We start from the raw sequence: 16,911 nt of genomic DNA, 5'->3' as shown, positions 1-16,911 counted from the left end.
TTAGTCGGAAGTGTGGTGTAAACCAGTTATTGTTGACAGTGACAGACCTCCGAAGAAATCCGGCGTGATTCATGAGGTGGTACCAAGCTTTGCGTCGCAAAGAGAGAAAGCTCACTGCCAAACTCTTAGTCTATGACGTTCAGTGTGAGAGTGACGGCATAGTAACACACTACCATCATGTCTTAAGTGCTGGAAATAAAGCCTTGATCTCATGTGGAAACTGAGAGCTAGCACCCGGCATGCATCTGCGGTTGTTCCCAGCGATTCTGCCTCGTATATTGACGCTGAAATGTTCACAACCAAAGCGCCAATCCCTATCTCTCCCGCCTAAATGCATGGTGCCATGCTCAGCGTCCAGTTTGGAGGAGTCGCCAGAAATAGAACAGCAAGACGAAAGGCATGCGACGACCAACGCTGTCAATACATTCGAACTATTCCCAACTTTGTTGCTGCCTTAAAAACAGTGGATATTTTTGCTTTATATATATTTCCCTTATTAAAAACACAAACATATGTGAATGGTGGTGTTTTGCCAGTGAGCAAGTTTTGTTACGTTCTCATAATGGTACAGCAACAGATACTTTTCTCAATATCAGTGTTCTTATTTCTGAACCATAGAGCAGGTAACAGCTGCACATGTCGCTGTCACTTCTCGGTGCAGCGAAGAGCACTAGGAAGTAGCCTACCATGAGTGTACTGCATTTCTTTGTACCTTCGTAAAAAATTGAATAGGTGGGAACGTGCAAAGATGGCCTCTAGCATATCGCACTACTACTCCCACAGGACGTGTGCCCAAACCAAAGTGTACCCATTGAGATCAGAAATTTTCATGAAGACTGCTTAGCTCTTCCCTTACACGGTCTTGTTTCTTTAATAAAAGCAATTGAGAAAGGTGTGGAGGGACTTTTCACAAAACTCCCCTGGTTGACGACCGGTCTCTTTTGAATTTTTCTTGAAAAGTTGGAGTTGCTGTTACTGCATCTTTTGATTTATACCGCACATCATGAAAACGTGAGCGTTATGTTTTACTTTGTTCGTAAATATTTCTTTTTTTGCAAAAAAAAAAACACAATCAGGAGCTCTCTGAAAAGGTGAAAATGCGAGAAAAAAGGTGACCTTGCTAGAACATTTTGCTCTCGGTTCTCGATTGGTAGCGGTCACGAAGACTTGTCTGATAAACGCGTTCTGTTTCTTTAACAATGGTTTTTTTAACTAGTAAAAAAACATAGGTACTGTTTTTATAGAACATTGTTGCATTTTCGTAAGAAAATTCTTTGAGGCTTTTACGGACGTTTTGGGCAGTTTTTCGTCCAGGCAAGATGACAGGCGTCAAACTGCTAGTGGTCGTCATAAAATATTTATGCAGAAAGTGCTCATTCACGTAGAATTTACTGTATTTAGAGGATAAAGCGAATGCATACAGCGCAAATATAGGCATTTCATCAATTCTCAGTCAAGTTTCAATGAGCAACACATCCGGTGTATTATATACAAGAGGCCTTGTCCAGTCCACAAATGCGACGCGAGACTGTCGACTGCAAGCGCATGATGAATGATGAAGTTCGATAACAGTGATGAAGTTCAATAACAGTACAACAGGGAAGCCGGCTTGAGGAAAAGCGCTTTGAACCGCCGTGGTAGGCCGCTGTAGCAGACCATGCACCAGAGTAGCGCAAGATCAGGCTGTACTGCGGCTACTTCTCGCGACCGCCGTTTGGCCCATCCTCCTCCCCTAGCGAAAATACGGAGCTTTGAAACTGAGCTTATTCTAATAACGTTGGTCCACATTATCGGCGCCGCGAGATCATCGTGGCGCATGCAACCGCCGGCTCACGGCTTCTTGGAGAGAGGCGATAGATGGAGAGAGGTGGCATGGGTGCGATTATCCCCACGTGATGAGTGGCCTGGAGTGTTGTGAGTGGTGGAGAGGGTGAAGCGAAAGAGAGCTGACACGCGGCGGGCGCGCGCCAGGTGAGGGTGAGAACCGTCACTACACACTGCTAGGAGGTCGTGAGTAACTTGCCCATGCTATTACACCTGCGGTGAGGAGAGCGGTGCCACGGCCGCTGGATGAAAAAAAAATTGGCTCCGTATCTGCATGTTACACTACAAATGTTTACGAAAGACGATAGTTTTGTGTCTGGAGACAATGATCGAAACGTTTACTTGATGTTCTATGCGAGAAAATCGGTGAATGGTATTCTGGAGGCGCTGCGTTCGAGTGCCTCGAGCATGCAGCGGATGCAAACGAGCGCATCAAGTCACGTCACAAGTGAGACATGAGCGCTATCTGGCTGTTATCTTAGAGAACGAAGCGTGTGGCGTGCGCACCCATTTCTGAGGCGATAAGTTGTGGAACGCAAGCCGACGGGTAGGTGCCACCACCGCGTCATCTTAGCCAAAAGTTGGAAACACTTAACTTTTAGTGCAAGCGTCGCACTGCCAAAGCAGCGTGATGAACGTCATGACCCTTGAAATTACTTATGTACGCCTTTTTCAGTAAAAATGCAACCATACAGATCATTTACATGTTGCTTTGGTTCTTCAGATATGTGCAATAATTGTTATTATTTGACAATCTCACATGTATGAACGCAAAATTTTGAGCAATGTCGCTGGGCGCTGCAGATAAGGTCGGCCGTGTGGGGTATTGTTTGGTGCCATTTGGAATATCGTTAAGGGCGGACAAACAGACAAGTTTACAGACCGACAGACAGACAGAAAGACAGACAGACAGACAGACTAACATTTTTCGTCGAAGGTCTTATCGTCTTTAAAAGTGCGTGGTGCGCTTTTTTATCCAGCGGCTGTGGCAGTGTACACGGAAAGACAGTATTACACAGGCTAATCAAAAAGCTGTTTCACATCTAGTAGAAAACTGCTTTTCTGCTTCAGTGTTTGGCTCATAGGTTGCCCCTTTCATTATATTCTTTACGAGCTCTCCACACGCTAACACAGACGAGGTTTTCGGGCAACCGACATCCTTTACTCGACTAAGTTGTTGCAGAGGAGAGAATTGACGAGGCGCTGGCAGCACTTTCCTATAGCGGAACCTAAATAAGTTGTAGTTATACCTTTTTTTTCTCACTGGCTTTGAATGTGCCGAAAATTAGTTTCGGATTGTCATACTTGTTGTGGGCTTACTTGTTTTGTGTGCATGCAAACGTCGACAGAACATCTCATTCGGAAAGCTGACGGCCGTATATATAGGCGTATGTTCAGTGATGCGTTTCAAGAAGCAATTGGAGCACCGTAATGTAGTACACGCAACAGATGCAGAAACATCGTTCAAGATCTGTCGGGCTTTTATAAAACACGCAAAAAACAAGTGCGCATTATCTCTACCTAAGCATATATACATATAAATATATATATCAGTACTTTCGTCTGTCGCAAATTAAAACATGCCTAATTATGTGGCCCTTCCTTTGAAGAGCACTCATGGTGAAGGGGAAGTACTTAAGCAGAATGATAATAGCACTGCTGATATTCGCCATAACTGTGTATGTTGAATCTACAAGAAAGGACTGCCCCGTAAGAAATGACCGACAGGGTAAGTACTGCACCATGACTTGCTCAAGTGAATAGAAGTGAATAACGCACACACACGCACACACACAGATATATATATATATATATATATATATATATATATATATATATATATATATATATATATATATATATATATATATATATATATATATATATATATATATATAAATCTGTGTGTGTGCGTGTGTATATGAGAACTTCAGAGTATTGAAATGTGCTGAACAAAGCATTCATTTTGAGGGACTAAAGTTTTTATGCACTACCGAAACAACGACATGGAAGACACTGACGTGCACGAAATTTCAACTTTGTTTTACATGCGGAGCATGTTATACTAGGGGCTAGTCATACGCCGTCACCGTCCGCAGCACCCCCTCCTCCTCCACTAGCCATCTGTACATCCATTCCTCCTCTCAGCACAGCGCCCACTGCTCTCGCTTCTTTTCCCCGCGCGCTGCGCGATCCTTAGTTTTACGTGAGCCAGCTGTATGCTAACGCGCATGCGCAGGCTGGGGCCGATGCTCGCTGTAAATAACCACGCTAGCGACGCGAGCACTGCGTCGCTAGCATCTGCGGAGTTGTCGTCATGACGATGTACATCACGCCCAACCTATCGCTAGCCGCCGTGGAGAAGTACGTCAACGAAGCTTAGGAAGAATACATGAAACAACGACCATAACGACGACCCTTCGCGATAATGGTGACTTTAACGTCGACTTCATCAAGGACAATTGGGTTGTCGACAACATGGAGTCGCGGCACTCACTGAAACGAGCAAAGCACGACGGCAAACATCATCCGACCACGTTTCGCGGGACGTGCATCGACCACGTTTTTGCAAATTTTGACGATCGACTGCTGCAACCAGATCCACTCATCCTTCACTTTACGGACCATAAAGCCATCTTGCTCAAAATACCCAAAGCGACTCATCAATAAACATCGTCTTTCGCAGCATACGTGCGTGCGTGTTCACTTGTGTTCACTCGTGTTCACTCATAACACACACGAATGTCGCAATTTTCAAACCACCATTATCGCAGTTAAACGTATATGCTCCGCATGCTAACCAGTGTTCCCAATCAGGAAACTGTGGTCAGTTTTTATACCCTTTGAACCAACACTCGCAGCAGCGACATTGATTGAGAACATTCGCTTTACTCAACAGCTTCTACTGGGAACGAGTGTGTTTGAGAACTGAAATGACGTAACGCGTACTAAAAGACCACCCGAACCAGTCTAGGGGCCCATCAAAATTTTAAAAACTAACAGAAAGCAAAAGCCACAGAAAGAAAAAAAAAAACAAATTAAGTAACAACATCGGTTGCTTTCCTGGAGTGTCGTCATAAAAGCCGCAAGAAAGAAAGCCAGAAATAAAAAAGAAAAGCAGACGAGATGAAAGAAAGACGAAGAGCTCCAGGTAGTGGTCATGTTATCCCGGCCACTTCTCGTGGCGTATCCCGTGGGGTACATAATAGAGTGGGCTGAGCAAGCAACGAAGGGAAAAAAACGTGGCTGCTCTTTTTGTGAAGGAATATTTATAAAAGTGATACGTGTCTAGGCAGATCCGGTAAGCATTTATTGTGCATAATTTTACCACAAAGGCTGTTTATTGTGCATGGTTTCGCCACAAAGGTGATGGAATGAGTGCTACAACAACGAATTGTGAAGTCACGTGAACAGCAAGCAGTTTGAAACATGAAGTGCACACCTGAAGCTGAAAGCACGCATGAAATCAGCATAGCCAAAACGAGTGCAGGCTGACGCTCTGACAGACAGGCAATCACAGCGCGCTGCATAAAGAGAAAGACGCACGAAACAAACGCAATTAGTTGTGTTTAAGCAGTGTACTCCTTTCGTAAGCACGGCCGCGGCATCTGGTTAAGTGAACTTCATGCTTTCTTCAGCCACTGTGACTTGAATGAAAACTTGCGGGAAAAGCACAAGAATTTCAAAGCAGCCAAGTCTCGAAAAAGGCACACGCGTGTGCTCAAAGGCCTGTGGAAGCGCGCGCTCATTGCTTTGCGTAGGGCGACAATATATATAGAGCGTGCCTAACGTTCATCTTTTGAAGGGTCTCCCTACTCACCACGTAATTGCGTGGAAGTTGCTGAGCTCTGAGGACTGCCAATGGTGTATAGTTTATATAAATTTTTTCCCTTTAGGAAGCGGGTTAGCGTATATGCTCCGTGAGCAAGTGCTATCGCGCCGCGCTCTGCATTACATGAGGGGGTGGTTGCACGCCCAGACACAAAAGTTTAGGGGCGAAGCTTCTTATGCTGTGGGTCGTGCGTCTACGTTGTATTTAGTAGTATTAGTAATGATGGCAGCTGTAGTAGGTAGCCACCTCTCTTTGCCTCTCAGTCTTTGCAATGTCCGTTTGATGGTGCTACTTGTACATGATGAATACATGATGAAAAGATGCGAGATGGTCGTACTTCGAGTGTTCACTAGAAAGACGGGTGGGCAGACGAGCGGACAGACGTACAGAGAGACAGACGGACGAACGCAGGGGCGGGCAGACAGACTGACTGACTGACGGCTGCACAGACGGACGGATGGACGGACTGATCATGCTGTGATGTTTTCCTTTCGTTTTTTTTTTCATTTTGTTACTAAATAATTTACCCAGTAATGGTGTTACCGACGGTGACACATAGCTAAATCTGTACGAGTGCGTAGCCTGCACACCGCCGAGATCGCCTGTTGACGCTTGCTAACGTTTTTTTTTTCTACGTTCTGTTTGGTTTCTTTCTTATCGGTCGATGGAGGCGAAAATGTTGTAGGCCCGTGTACTCAGATTTGGGTGCACGTTAAAGAACCCCAGGTGGTCAAAATTTCCGGAGCCCTCCACTACGGCGTCTCTCATAATCAAATGGTGGTTTTGGGACGTTAAACCCCACAAATCAATCATCAATCTTTCTTATCGGTGCCAAAAAATGCCACGCCTGCGTGGAATGCACAGCACAGTCGCAGCGAAAGCTCGAAGAGGCGCCTTTTAGAGTCTTTTCTAAACGCCTATTGGGTAACTACTGCCGAAAATGCTATCTGCCCTTCTAGCTTAATGCCTTTGGTCGATCGACGTTCCCACTGAGCTTTTGTTTTACAGTTGGTCTCAATTTTCTTAGCTCATGTTCACTTTCGACCAACTGGAAATAAAATAATCGCGATCACCACAGATAATACAAGATGGTACGCTATCATACGAACTTATTCAACGACGTGCAGTACTCTTACTGCAGACTTTCTGCTATCAGATACAAATTTAGTGCTTAGAGTTCCAAGCCAACTTCACACTGACCATGGCCGTATTTTTCTCTCAGCTGTCAATGACGAAATTTCACTCTTTTTTTCTACTAAGGGCTGGTTTACCACTTCGTACCACCCACACACAAATGGTGTCACTGAGCGCCTCAACAAGAGCCTACCCGAAACATGTTGTGGCTCATCATCATGACGGGGCCTTTCATTTGGAACGTAAAACGTTTTCTTATAGTTGCTCATGTCGCGATGCCGCAGGCTACTTTTCATTCAATCTCCTACACGTGCAAAAACACGCGCTATAACATTCGACACTTTGCTGCCATTGGTCACTCAATATGCCGGCGAAAGAGATAGCCCCACAATTATCCGAGCCAACAGAACAGCGTCCTAGTGAGCTTCACCTAATTCACCTAACATACTGTTTCAAACTTCTCACGAGCTTCTTTGGTGTGTTTCTATAGTGTAGAAAATGATTATTCTCTACAGAAGTAACTCTACCAATCTGCGAGACAACCTGTACAGTGATTGTGCTTCCCAAGTGTGCTCGTTATTTTGTGTATCTTTCTTCCCTTCCTTCTCCTGAGTCATTTCCACCTGAATCTCTAGCACCGGTGCATGGTAGTAGCTTCACGTGCGTCTGGTTAATCTCCCTGCCTTTCTTTTCATGTTTCTCTCTCTCTCTCTCTCTCTATAACCAGCGTATGTCAGCTTGGAGTAAATGTTTTTCATCAACCTGGAAATGCAGTTTTTTACAGGTACGCACCTATAAAACGAGGTGAAATTGTGAGGCATACTGTACTGCGGGTTCCTGAATTACTTTAAACCACGTGGGGTTCTCTCATATGAAAACAAAACGGCACAGCTTTGCCGCAAAGGTGAAGAAGTTAACGCACTAACAACAAATTTTAAGGTCACCTGCAAAATGCAAAGCTGATCGAAACGTGCCCCGCGTTTCTCACGCACCATTGACACACGAAACGTACTCACGGGTACAGAAGCACGCCAATAAGGGTCTCCGGTGCTAATTCATCGTGTAGGAAAAGCGCGCGCTTTTTGCAAACAGAGTCTTCAATGGTTGCTGTGGCCTTTGTGTGCTTTGCAGCTACAACAGAATTGTTCTAGGTAAAGCCCGAGGGTAACCAAGACGTACAAGTGTGCCATCCTCCCCACCAAGATATGAGGGCGCGCGAGGGATCGTCGCTCCTCTTCTTCAAGCGGGGCAAAGTACGCGTGCAAGATTAGAGCGCGCACCACCACGCGATGTGGCGACGTGCGCGTATTGCGCCATCTTGCTGGCAATGCTGAAAACACCATGATTCCCCCCGAGATACCCGTCTGCAGCTGTAAGTGCTAGGTATAAATAGCTTGCCAATTGTGTGAATGTGCTTCTCGATGGGTCAGTGGTTAACGCCTCGCACTTACGATTAAGAGGGTCTAACTTCAGTTCTGCGCACCAAAGATGTTTTCTTGCATTTTCATATATATAGATGGGTATACATATACGTGAGCCACATTGACGGTGACGTCAACGCCGAGGCCGGCGGCAAAATCCAGCCGGGAGTGTACATGTAATTGCTATCACAATAAATTTTTGCGTGAGTTTTCTTGAACCACTTGGCTACCTACTCTCTACTCCAAGTGAGCACTCGCCACTTAGCGGCCGAGTCTGATAACGGCGCTAATACAGTGAACCTTAAAAGAAGATATTGTATCTTGTTGCATGCGTTCAGAAGCGGCCACACGGTTCTTTTACTTTTTCGATGCCACCCGCGCAATTCTTAACAAAATAATAAAAAGATGTCCAAAGACCATTGACCGGTGTATGCGGTAATGCGGTGTATAGTGGTGTAAAGATGAAAATGAACGTGTCGTTCTATCACTTCCCGAAGGATGTAGACGATGCCCGCTGAAAAACAGCGCAAATCAAAAACTTACGCATTGGAAAGAAGGTAATAATCTCTAGGGTTTAACGTATCAAAACAGCCGTATGCATATGAGAGACGCCGTAGTGGAGGGTTCAAGAAGTTTCGACCATCCCGGGTTCTTTAACGTGCACACAGATATGAACACACAGGCCTACCGCAGTTTCGTCTTGGAAAGAAGGTGACGGACACTGTACGATAGTTTGTTTTTAAATCAAATAACTCACGATGATTTAATTCTCCTACTTGAGGGCACCGTTACTTAGCGTGTGGGCAACCTTATCAATTTTCGGCCATCTCTAAGCACTGAGTATAGTTTTGTTTGCACAAGGAAGTGCTTTAGGAAAATTCGATACGTTGCGTGACTATCCTTCGCATGTGCTTGTTTTCTGCGCAAGTCGTATGGTGCCACACATTCTCAAATTAAGCTGCTGGAATCCTCCCGCCCAAATATTGTTGATTTCGCATGTGTGTACACACGCACACACACACGTGCATGCGAAGTTTGTACGTGCGTAGCGTGGGTATATGTATGTTCGTGCCTTTGTATATATCATGTCCTTGCATCCGTAGTGTGTGTAGTGCGCGCGCACATATCTGCTTGGAATGAAAGGTATTTTGCCAACGCCAAAAAGCAAGTATGCGAAAGCACACGACCTTAATTATTGAATATATAATAACAATGAATGTCGAACTAAAGAAAAGAGCACTCCTGTTATAGTCAAAACTACGATTCATTATCTCAACATGCGCTGGCCCAAGCATAGCTACTTTCTGTAATCAAGTCAGTGGCATGCGTATTCAGCTCATTGTGGGGAAACGGAGATCAATTGAATTCACGCAATCGGCAGCGCGAATCAAAGTGTAGTTATCGCGAAAACTGTTCAATTCCTCGCCTAAAGCAGTGCAGTGACGAAACACAAAAGTGCTAGCACCGTTTGGAGAGACGCGCTACACACGAGCAGTTGCCTTCTTCGACCTCCTGCTCAGTAGACAAGTTCTTCAGCTTTAAGTAAATCTGATGGGCTTTGCCGAAGAGGCTCAATGTTTTCGTGCACAGCACAACTATTCCAGCTTGTCCGCCAGTGAAAGTTTTTATGCCGATGAGAATGAGGCAGTCCCCGCCTAGCACGTTTTCATCTTCGACAAAGCAATGCGATCCGACGCTACAATAAAGAAAATTCAGCACAGCGCAAAGCGAAAGTGCTGCGTTGACCCTGTTAGGCTTGGTCATCTTTGTTTTTTCACTAATGTTGCCAGCACATAAAGAACCTTCTGGAATTGCGAATACTGTGAATATAAATATGCGTGCCCGGACATTTTTCTCTCTATTTTGTTCTGTCTCAATGTGGCCACCGTCACCGGACCGTGTACTCTGGGGCGTAGCTGCGCGACACCATACAAGCTGTGCTACCAAAACAATTTGCTTGATCAACGTCCTCGTACACACATACCACGGACTGCGAAAGCCTAAGACAATTATGGAAGCGGCCCTTCTTGCGTAATTTTTGTCTGTTTTAATTGGAAGTGACAAGCACGCCATTTATGCGGTACGGAGTGGCCACCACAGCAGAGTACTGCCTATGCATACCAGCTTGCAGAGCCTTTCTTTGTTTTTTAGTGATTTTCACTCAAATTACACTTTCTATATCTGAATTATAGCGCAGTTTACAGCGCAATAACTACTCTAGGTGCTTGTGGCAAAGACAACTACGCAAACAGCTAGGGCGCGTGTGCTCACCGCGGTACACAGCAGCCATGCATCGGTTCCAGCGGCTGGGTTATGTGGCGACCACCCTTCAGGCGCCATTGTTCAGCACGCTTCCCATCCAGCGCTGCTCTACCATAATACAGCGTTGGCCTTCTATGCTCGAACATGCCAATAAACAATTCCGACTCTCCTTTCCTCGGAAAGTGACGTCTGTGCTTTAACACGTGCCCGCGTGTACCAGTTTAGCTACCCTTTTGACGGCATTATAGGTAACGTCTTAAGTCAGACCATTATGTACCTCTTACTAAAGGTATTATGCAGCCATATACAAGTTAGCAGTAAAAAGCAGCAGTGTGAAAGCTACAGTCACGCGAGGCACAAAAGTAACTCCGTTTCACCAACAGTTATCACGATTTTGACGGTAACTGCAACTAGTTACTTTCAGAAATAAAGGAACGTCTTAACAATTGCGCTACCGCATAAAAGACGTTGTGAATTATACACCAATTGATGGAATAATCTAATAAAAACGTACGAAATGAAATAAAAAGTGCACAACTAATGATACCACCTATTCACCATTGGCATCCTTTGCGTATCTTCTTCAAAAAGACCCTGTTTGAAGAGTTTCGCGTACGCTGAGTATATGAACAGGTTGGGAGACGTGTTCGGGAAACCCTAAGACCACACACCTGCGGCAATCAGTGCGGGATCATCTACAAGTACATGCGAGGATTGCTAAGCCACATAATAATATCGGCACATCGGGCAGCAACGGATCTGTAAAGGAAATGTTGCTAAAATAAACTATGTAACGTGTTTTTAGACGGAGCTTGTTGAACTCTGCTGGTCAGTGCAAGGATTTTGCCTAAACAACGTTGCCTCACGAGTAGAATTGATATGAAAATATTTTCAAGTTCACATATGGCTGATGCACTGATCAATACTTACTCGTTTATTTTCTTTTTTTGCCTGGGTGTACTATGTATGCCAAATTCACTGGAGGCGAAACCTTTGCCAATTTGTTAATATTCTTGCGTTCAGTTGAAGCAGACCAATGAAAGTCAGCTACAAAGAAGTTTTAAAAGAGGTATTTGCAAGTGAACGTTCATAGTTCAGTTCGGACCGTTTCGCACTTTTGTTCTTTGTTTGTTTTTTCCCTCCTGTTTAATTCAATGAGCTCAGAGCATCCACAAAGTAAAGAGAGAACTTCAAGCGACCAAATAAAATACCTGTACCCACCCGTTCTCCCCCTTCCTAGTAAAAAAAAAGATTATGTAAACTGAGAAAGCTGTACAATTGCACGTACAGCGCACAAGTGAACTCTAATTACGGTTTTCTGCACTGAAGATATTCCTCTAAGCGACCTCCCCTTCAACGCGAGGTGAACCTTATTGCTGCAAGTTCTGAGGTGGGAATGATATGATAAAGATGAAAGTTTTATAAATGTAAAATATCTAACCTTCTTTAATAAACACAATATTAGCAAATGCAATTTGTTTGTTACAGTTGCTGTGTGAAAGATAACAGTGTTGCAGTTACAAGTTCCTCTAGCTCTAACTTAACCAGTACAGCTGTGGCGAAAAAATTCTGTAAGCAAGGGTATTGTTTTCGAGTATGTTACAAGTACAAGTTGCTGAAAAAAGTAACTAGTTACCGGAAACGCATTGCTAGTAGGTAGGTATTGCTAAAAAATAGTATTACGTGAAAGCATTGGTTTTTCTCTGAATGCATCACCATAAGCTGTTAGTCAAGTTCCTTAAAAAAGTCTATTTGGTTAGCTTTGTTAGCACACTCAAGCAGTAGGTCTTAAAGTGTCAGAGAAACTAACTGGAGAACCTCATAAGAATTACCTGCTTTGAACTTACTGAATGCTTTTCATGAAACCGAGTTGTACATTGTGACCAACCTTTATTCCGTTTCCGCGATCTTATCAAATCTTAGTTTGTTTCTGGCGAATTATTGTCACGCAGCTTTGTTTCTCTTTGCCCACCCCTTTTTTATGCATTGAGCATTGTAAAGAGGGCTTATAGTGATTGCGCCTATAGAAGGCTTTCACCTAAACAAGGCAGTCTTTGTCAAGGATGTTCAAATCAAATAACGTCTCGTACCATGCAACTCCTAATAATTACCCATGTGGCTTACCGCACTAAACAACATCTAATCTGTTGTTGTGTCTTTTCTTTTTTTCTTAACAGCGGGCTGCTGGTACAATGGCTATTTTATTATTCGAGGTATCACTATGCACCTTCGAAGGCCATGTGTAAGAGCTACGTGCAGTAATGATGGAACCACACTTCAAGTGAACGGGTAAGTTTTTTAGGTTAAGGGCATTTTACTCCTTGTGCGTACCTCTTCTATCAAGTATTCCAAGTCTTCTCCCAATTAGATCTAACCACGCTGTAAACATTGTGCTTTTATATGTGAAAGGGACAAATAATGCCTGAGTGAGTCTTTCTCTCTTTTTTTCCGAAAATAAATTGTGATGTCAAGAGGACGCTTCAAACTTTGCTAGTAGGAAAATATTTTTGTAATGCAAAAAAAATTTGATAACTTTACTAATCAGAGTCACTTCCACAAAACGTTATCATATCTAATATAAAAATGACAGCCTTCTATGAATATAGTCCTTGATTTACTTTTGATTTCATATGCAACATTTTAGCCATGACTAAACATAAAAAATGTGATTTCAATGTCATTGAGAGAAAGAACAAAGATGTTTGCGACAAACATGTACTTACTTGGGGCTTTTTATGTGGATCTACTAAACATAAAAAAATGTTAATGAGTGAAGTAGGAGTTTTGTTACAAGTGACAGCAAATTTTTAGAAAAAGCATTTGAACAGTTTTAGCATATATTCTCGAAGTGTAGCGGCTCAAGCAGATATATAATCTGTACAGTTGTCAGTAACCCTAACATGAACGCTCGTACCCATGACCATGACTATTTTCACTGATGCCAGCAGCAAAGTGCTGGGTGCTGTTGCAAAAATAATACCTTGATATGCTTGGATAGTACGTCAGCATTCCTGGGTAAAAACTCGGCCGCAGAGCCAAGAGTTACTTGGCTTCAACTTATTTCAGAATACTTCAAGGAGCATTCTTGTAAATGTGCTGACGACTGCACATCGCTTTTTAGTATAATGTAGTAATACATGGAGAGAGTTTTACATGGGGATTTTACATTATAGCATTAAGAGCTCCTTTCGCAGAAATTCTGGCGTCGGTATTGGCGTCGAGAATAGTGAGGGAAAGATCATCTTGCTTATCATAAAAAAATGGACAGTGACGCAAATAAAATAAATGATAAAAGTGCTCGGCTTCAAGTGAAGATCAGAACAAGGCTGCCTGCGTGGCAAGAAGTCGTGAGTTATCACTGTAACGGGGGCAAAATGGGAAAGGGGCAGACACTGCCGCATTCGCGTCGGTACTTCGTCGCAAGGCGGAAGATGAAGGGAAGATGCAGTGACAACGAAGCGAAAAGCTGCAATAAAGCGAATATTGTAAGCGCGTTGTCTTCTGGCTCGCCTTCGAGCTCTCGGTGTGAGCTTCGCTAGTGGCGATGCACGCAGGTTGACAGAAACGGTGACGACGATGAAGTTCAGTGCCTGTGTGCGCTGGCTAATTAGCAACAGCACATCAAGTTCACAGCTGCGGCTGTTCAGTTTCGAGACGGAAAGAACCTCAGCGTCCACGCACCTGGCAAGTTCGGGTGTTGGAATCATTTATAGGCCTGCACAAAGATTTCATTTTAGACTGAGTCAGTTGCTTATGGAGGCCAAGCTTCATTAACCCCGAGCTATCTAACTTGTTTGCCTCATTGTATCAAAGCATTCGACCTTCCACAGAACGGGCGAACTAGCTGAATATACCACATGGTCAATGCTATCCTACGGAAGGGCAGGGCCGCTCACAGAAACAAATTCTATAAAAAATTCCACCTACTTAGAGAAAGGTAATGTTGATTGGTGAACAATGGTGATATATATTAGTTTTAAACTAGGCTACGCAACATGTATCAATCAAGTAAAATTATTTTCATTCAAAGGTGTCCATTTGCGGGAGGATCCAATCCACACCCCGGAGCACCTTTTCCGGCAGCTAATGCCCCATATCCTCTTTGCTGTCAAAAGTGTAGTGCACTACCCGTAGGACCGTGACGATGCATTTGAGGAATTATCCTGAGCTCAAGCAAAAATACAACGTTACATTAGTGACAAACTAGCTATAAGAAAGTTGAGATTGTCACCCTTAAATAAACTTGTTATAAGATTCGGTCCCGAATGTGTTTTGATTATATTGCTTGCACTGACAGGCTGGTCAAAATGTATAGCTTCTCATTGCAAGTTTATTCGCACTGGTATCTAAAAATATTTTGCGGTACTTAAAATCACTCATTTATAGAGTGGCAGTCTTGAGAAGGCACGTATTGCACAAATGCTTTCATCGCAACTCGCAATACAAAATAACGAGGAAAATCAACTCGTTGCACATATGAGATTCAAAATGAATAAGAGAAAATCAATGCTACAACGTGAGGCACTTCTTAGGGCCTCTCAGATAGATGATCAGTCTTGTTGTTTTCAACAAGATCAATTTTATTTTTCAGAGCACTGTACAGCTTCGAGCACTATTTTTTTTCTTAACAACTTGCCTTGCTTTTTTATATATATGATAATATGTCCTCATGGTGGCACATTAGTTATCATATATGTTTGTTTCCGTCTCTAATTATGTGTGCTCTTTTACTGCTACCTGTTCATCATCAATCGTATAAGTTGCGGCATTGCGCATATCTTTCCCGCCTTGATTTATTCCATTCAAGTGTGTCATACACACTTCAATAAGCACAATATTACCAAACAGATGCAATCAGTAAATGATGATTTAAATGTGTGTTAAATACTATGAGCACCAGGGTCGCACCATTTCGATTTTCTTGTTTTTCGTGTTCTCTAGGCATTCTAATTTCTCCTTCGTAGTTTCTTAATTTACGGTCTTTAGGAACTTTGTATTTTGCCATTTACAATTTAGTACGACTCCCCCCCCCATCCTCGTTACGCTCTCCTGTTTTTCATAAATGGGAGTTTAATGAATGCGAAGCGTTTTTTTTTGCATAATGTCGTACTTTGAGTGTCTATCTGCGTGTTTAAGTATCTATCTAGCCGCCTACATCTGATAGTTCTCGTGATCTCCTTCTTAACATGGAAGACCGAGATTAGTAGGGGATGGTAAGACAATTTGATAAATATGACTGATGATGACATCAATAACGAAGTCACAATCCTACCGCGTACATCGTCCCACCCTCTCCTCCAGACACGTGTGGCATATACCCGCAAACCTCGAGCCATTGCAAACGGGTATGGCCAAAGGTGTTCGACGTTTCATATCTAGCTATGAAAAGTGAAAGTAGACATTTAAAATTCAACGAGACCATATTAGAAAGTTACTGACAATGGCAGAGTTGACATTTCATATTGAACCAAGAACGGTGAGAGCGGATATTAAGAATTCTAACGTGAATGCATTAGAAAGTTACTGACAATGGACGCGTTGACCTGAGGAATGCAAAAAAATAAATGCCAGGGTTGCAGAAAGATTCGTAGCTAAGAATTGTGCGTGGTAGTCAAGTAATATAGCTCAAAGCCACGCCAAGAAATGAAGATACTTTTCAAAAAGACCCCAACGTTTCCGAAAGCTCAATCGTCATTACATTGGAGGCTATTTATTTTATTACCATTATATATACAATCTCTTAATACAGCCGCCAACTGCGGTTACCGTAAATTGTAGTGAACTGTCATTCATGGAAGTTTATTTGTATAGCAGTGTGAAGTGCTACCATCATTGCCACCAAACGTACTTTTTGTCAGCTTACCACTGCTCGTGCTGCTAAAAGGCATAATAGTATTGTTAATTATTATAACATCACAGGTTCCGGAAAAGGCATAAGGCGAAAAGGGCATACAGTGCAATACTGTTCCTCAAGCACGCGTATTAACACAACTTTGCGAAATAACAGTAAAAAAATTGAGCAGCAGTAAAAACAAGTTGCAGTTGCAATACTCAATAAAATACAGTCACGATATGATTGCGTCAATATACAGCGGTAATGAAAACGAAAGTTTGTGACAGTGCTTTAAAAGCGAACGTAGAAAGAAAAGCAACCCCTTGCACAAGCTCATCACGAGTACAATATATATATATATATATATATATATATATATATATATATATATATATATATAGCAGATTTCAACATGACCTCACAGAAGCTAAAACTTATGCTTGATAAACAAAAATAGCCACCACATGTAATTGAAATTGATGACGCCTTTCAGAAGAGAGAGAGAGAGAAAATTTTAATGCGGAAAGGCAGGGAGGTTAACCAGAAAACATATCCGGTTTGCTACCCTGCACTGGGGAAAGGGTAAGGGGAAAGGGAGGAAGAGA

The 16,911-nt window shown here is 43.0% G+C and overlaps 1 protein-coding gene across 1 annotated transcript in view; it reads left to right on the top strand.

Moving 5' to 3' along the window:
• LOC119179914 (uncharacterized) overlaps nt 1-14,730 on the top strand; it is a 45,157-nt gene extending 30,427 nt beyond the window's left edge. Inside the window, exons 2-4 of the mRNA XM_075868327.1 lie at nt 3,435-3,553; nt 12,651-12,762; nt 14,504-14,730. Of these exons, the coding sequence (XP_075724442.1) occupies nt 3,442-3,553; nt 12,651-12,762; nt 14,504-14,615 (336 nt within the window). The 5' untranslated portion in view covers nt 3,435-3,441 and the 3' untranslated portion in view covers nt 14,616-14,730. The remainder of the gene's footprint in view (nt 1-3,434; nt 3,554-12,650; nt 12,763-14,503) is intronic.
• Nucleotides 14,731-16,911: the final 2,181 nt, after the last annotated feature.

Source organism: Rhipicephalus microplus, chromosome 7, assembly GCF_043290135.1.
Source record: "Rhipicephalus microplus isolate Deutch F79 chromosome 7, USDA_Rmic, whole genome shotgun sequence".
NCBI classification, from domain to species: domain Eukaryota; kingdom Metazoa; phylum Arthropoda; class Arachnida; order Ixodida; family Ixodidae; genus Rhipicephalus; species Rhipicephalus microplus.
The sequence above is the reverse complement of the archived record's forward strand: the minus strand, read 5'-3'. Positions and strand labels throughout refer to the sequence as shown.